At 31.4% G+C, this 4807-nt stretch overlaps 1 protein-coding gene across 2 annotated transcripts; it reads left to right on the top strand.

Annotated features, from left to right (window-relative positions):
• The first annotated feature begins 1281 nt into the window (after positions 1–1281).
• LOC107475006 (probable glutathione S-transferase) lies at positions 1282–3740 on the top strand. 2 transcript variants are annotated; one of them, XM_016094654.3, is made up of 3 exons: positions 1282–1641; positions 2079–2440; positions 3008–3740. In XM_016094654.3, exons 1-2 carry the CDS (start codon positions 1306–1308, stop codon positions 2415–2417), a joined length of 675 nt encoding a protein of 224 aa, XP_015950140.1. In that variant the 5' UTR covers positions 1282–1305; the 3' UTR covers positions 2418–2440; positions 3008–3740. The 2 variants fall into 2 exon arrangements, with proteins under 2 accessions (XP_015950140.1, XP_015950139.1); XM_016094653.3 differs by lacking the exon at positions 3008–3740 and having other exon boundaries at positions 2079–2687.
• Positions 3741–4807: the final 1067 nt, after the last annotated feature.

Here is a 4807-nt window from a genome sequence, read left to right as displayed (position 1 = left end):
TGAATGATCAATGTTTTGTTTATATTTATCAAAACTGAATTGGTAATTGAAATCAGATAGATTATTGTGTCATCACATTACTGATTAGGTCACAGATTATATCAATTGATTTGGTCATAATTGAATAATTATATAAAATTTAATTTATTGTTTTATATTTAGAATAAATGTATTTTTTAGTTTTATTTTGTATTAAATTAGTTCTTATTTTTAAATTTTAATAACTCATCAATTAATTTATATTTATTATATTCTTTAAGTATTTATAAATTTATATTTATTATATTCTTCAAGTATCTAGAAAAAAAAACATTGTAATCATAAAAATAAAAAAATATTCTAATCAATAAAAAATATTTTTTTGTTAAATTTTAAATGTAATTTAATTTTATTTATGTAATATATTTAATAAAAAATATCATGCATAGCAAATAATAATCTTATTTAGTTTAATAAGGTTTTATCAAATTTGACCAAATTAATACATTTAGTTTTAATTGATTTGATCAAATTTGACTAAGTTTGATTGGATTCAAATAGTGATCCAACTCGAATTGATGACTAAGTGACGAAATTTATAATTCAATCGGGTCAAATTAAATTTAATAGATGTGGTTTCCTATTATTGTCTCTTGTTTTTTTTTATCAGATAAATGATCTAATGACACTCATTTTTCACTGTGATTGGGCCTTAGAAATTAGAATCACAACTTGAGGGTAGAATTATCTACATATTCAACTCATCAACTGGACTGATTCTTGATTCTGGATTCATAAAGACTACCTAAATGTGTTTGCTATAACTAGTTTCTACAAAGAATTTGGATATAAAAAATCTGTGAACTTTTTATTTTATTTTGACAAACAAATCTCGTTAATAGAAAATTTATATTTTTATCATTTTTTATGCAACACTAATTAAATAATTTTTCATGTTATAAAAAATAGATATTTTATTTTTATATTTTTTATTAATTATTTTATTTTAATACCAAAAATAAAAAAATATACACTTTAGATGTACATATAAAATAATACAAATAACATTTTTTTCAAAATATTTAAAAAATCTATTTATGCTCTATTCTTTTTTTTATGGGGCTCTACGGTAAAATGGATTTTTTTTCTTTTTTGGTTTTAACTGAAGATAATAAATCACCACCTACCACCTCTCCCACCAAATTCCAATCCGTCAATGTTGACAAAAAAAAAAATAAAAAAATAAAAACAAACTCCAATTTATAACTTAAAATACTCTATAAGTCCAACCAAAGCATCAAACCACAGCAATCACATTGATACTCAATGGCTTCTTCTTCAGATAGTGAAGAAGTGAGGGTACTGGGAAAATGGGCAAGCCCATTCAGCAACAGAATAGACCTTGCTTTGAAGCTAAAGGGTGTTCCATACAAGTACTCAGAGGAGGATCTTGCTAACAAGAGTCTTGACTTACTCAACTATAACCCTGTTCACAAGAAGGTACCTGTTCTTGTTCACAATGGGAACTCCATAGCTGAGTCACTTGTTATTCTTGAATACATAGATGAGGTTTGGAACAACAACAATAACCACGCCTTTTTGCCACAAGATCCTTATCATAGAGCCTTGGCACGTTTTTGGTGTAAGACCCTTGATGACAAGGTCAGTTTTTGCTTATGTTGACCGAAACTGAAGAGATTTTATTCCCCCTTCTTTTTGGAAGTGCAAGAATTTAACATAAAATTGTTACATGTTAACATAAGAATGCTCACATAGTCACATGGTTTTGGTTTTATGTTAGTTTATTTGGTCTATAGAATGATTTAGGACATAGTTACTAAGTGTAATCAATTTAGACTGAAAAAAAAAAAACCAAATAAGAAAAACAAAAATGTTAAGTCCACACAAAAAATCAGTCGTTATGTATTTGAGTATAAATATATGTGTTGTTCAATTCATTTTCAATGTATATTTGTATTTCAACTATACGAGTACTAATTTGGTAACTGAGTTTTGATATACACCTAGCATAGTTGTAAAAAAATTTATCTTGATTTTGCTTATATAATACATGATCGGATGTCATTATGTATGTTAAGATCTTGCCTGCCATATGGAATGCTTGTTGGAGCGACGAGAAAGGGCGCGAAAAAGCCGTTGAGGAAGCCTTGGAAGCTCTCAAGATACTGCAAGATGAACTGAAGGACAAGAAGTTCTTTGGAGGAGAGACCATAGGATTGGTTGACATAGCAGCAAATTTTATTGGCTACTGGGTGTCTATATTACAAGAAATTGCAGGATTAGAGTTATTGACCATTGAGAAATTTCCTAAGTTATATGAATGGAGTCAAGAGTATATCAATCACCCTGTGATCAAGGAAGGCCTGCCTCCAAGAGATGAATTGTTTGCATTTTTCAAAGCATCTGCTAAAAAGTAGAAACCATTTTGGCATTTTTAGAGGTGTGATTCATAATTGTTACCATAACATTTTTCTTCAAAAATGATACTATTGTAATATGCAAAATTCCGTTCTGTTTCTAATGGTTTTGAATGTGTTGCTGCTAGTACTATCATATATTATAGTTTCAAGTCAAAAGATTAACTTTATGATGTTCCTTGACACATGGAAGAGTTGTTTTTGCCACTTTCTATATGAAAAATATTAAAAAAGAAAATATCAATGAATGGTTCTCATTTCATTTATGTATCTCAATACATCTTGTGTTGCATTCTGTTCCAATATTTTTCTTCCATTTTTGGGACATGGGTTAATGGAACATAAACAAACTAGGAGGGTGTAATTTGAGATACAAGGTATAGACCGTGAGATATTAGATATGAACTACGGATAACTACAAAGAGACACAACAAAACTCAACAAACATAACTATGGTATAAACATTTTTTTCTATCATTCTACTAGTTCTGGTATGCTGTTGTTGATTGCGTTACCCCAATGTTCCATTAATGTCATTTTCTTCTTACATGCAAATCTCATTAGTTTCTTAATCACTTCTTTGGGTGCAGCCATGGAGCCAGAGCCTCCACGATCGCAAGAACATGCTGCATTTTCGCTTGCCCGACATATGCACCTTCTCCTTGCTGATCCAAAGCATTATGGTACAAGTAATCTCGGAAGAAATGTCACAGAGAAAGCAAAATATCAACTCTTGGAAGTTACTAGATACTTGTTAGTCTAGAGCATTGTAAAAATGTTATGATAATTCACTGTTTTATACTTGTAATTTGCAATTTCCAAACTGAAACAACTTTGAAGAAAATATAAGCATATATAATTGATCTATTTCCTTGAAGTGTTGAAGATAGAATTTGTGAGAAGACAATTGATGATGCAATTTGTTTTGAAGCACTAGAGAATGGTTAGAGAAATACACAAGTTCATGGTGCAAGTTCATGTGGTCTTATGACTGATTGTTTACATATTACTGCATTTTATAGTTTTCAAGTATGAGTAATTTGTGAGGCTTGCTATTAGACTATTAATAATGTGCGTTGGTTTAAAAATACAATTTCTTATAAAGAAAAATAAATGGCTAACCAATATTGAGTCCAAATCACCCTACAGGCCTACACCTAGCATAGAATTTAGAAGATGAATAGTTAATAAAAATGTGTAAACAGTAAAGTCAACCTATACCACTAATTTGATGATGTTTTTGCATCCTAGAAATGGGCAAGAATGAAATTCATTCTATTTGACTAAGGCTCCTTTCCTTAAGCCAGTTTTTCCTAAACAACAAAGAGACTTTACGTGAAAAATTATATAAGGACTAGTTTGACTAATTTTTAAAATTTGAGGGATGAAAATGACTTACGTCTAAATTTTCAAGAACTATTTTGACTAATAGAAAACTTTTTTATATGTCAAGTAACACGTGGTATGCCACGTGTCACACCTGTCACGTGGTGTGCCACGTGTTACTGACCTGCCACGTGGCGTGTCACGTCATCATGCCACGAGCACTTAACGTGACACATCATCATCCAATTGACGAAAGGACTAATTTGACTAACAGTTTATCTTTCAGGGACTAATTTGATTAAAAAAATAATTTGAGGACGAAAATGAAGATCGGGTGATCTTTCAGGGATGAATTTGAACATTAACCCGAAAAATAAAACATAGAAACAAAATTGATATAATATGACCATCCTCTCTTCTCTCTCCCTTAGGAACCTCTCCTAGGGTTTGGGAAGAGTAGCGTACAAACATCCGTTTTATCGTGTTCCGGCCCCACTAGCACCAATAGTGGAGTGAGTTTTCTCGACGGTGTCTTAAAACAAACAAAATGGAGAGTGAAACAGTGCACGAAGATCCTGCAGAACATGAAGCAGAGGATGAAGAATCTCTTATAGTGTATGGCGAAGAAGACATAAGCGAAGGAATCAAAGAATGTCAGATAAGCATTATTGAAAGACTAGTCACAAACAAAAGCATCAACGTGGCATGGATCCAAACAGCTATGTACAACATATGAAAGAAACCAGAAGGGTTCAGAGTCACTGAAGTCAAACCCAAAACTTACCAGTTCTTCTTCAAGAATGAGGCAGATCGAGACAGAGTTCTAAGAGGTAATCATTGGACCTTTAGAAATGCCTACCTTATAGTAAATAAATGGGATATGGATATAGAAAAACAAGAACAACAGCTTGAATAAGTGGACATAAAGATCAAGATCTGGGATCTTCCAGAACACTACAAAATGCTAAAACCTGGTAAAAAGATCGTTGCTTGCATGGGAAAGGTCAAAGAATGTGAGCTATTCGAAGTAGGAAAGGATCAAGAGAGGTTCATAAAGGCTACGG

The sequence above is a fragment of the Arachis duranensis genome, chromosome 2, assembly GCF_000817695.3.
Source record: "Arachis duranensis cultivar V14167 chromosome 2, aradu.V14167.gnm2.J7QH, whole genome shotgun sequence".
Lineage (NCBI taxonomy): Eukaryota > Viridiplantae > Streptophyta > Magnoliopsida > Fabales > Fabaceae > Arachis > Arachis duranensis.
Note: the sequence above shows the minus strand (reverse complement) of the source record. Positions and strands in the feature narration are given on the sequence as shown.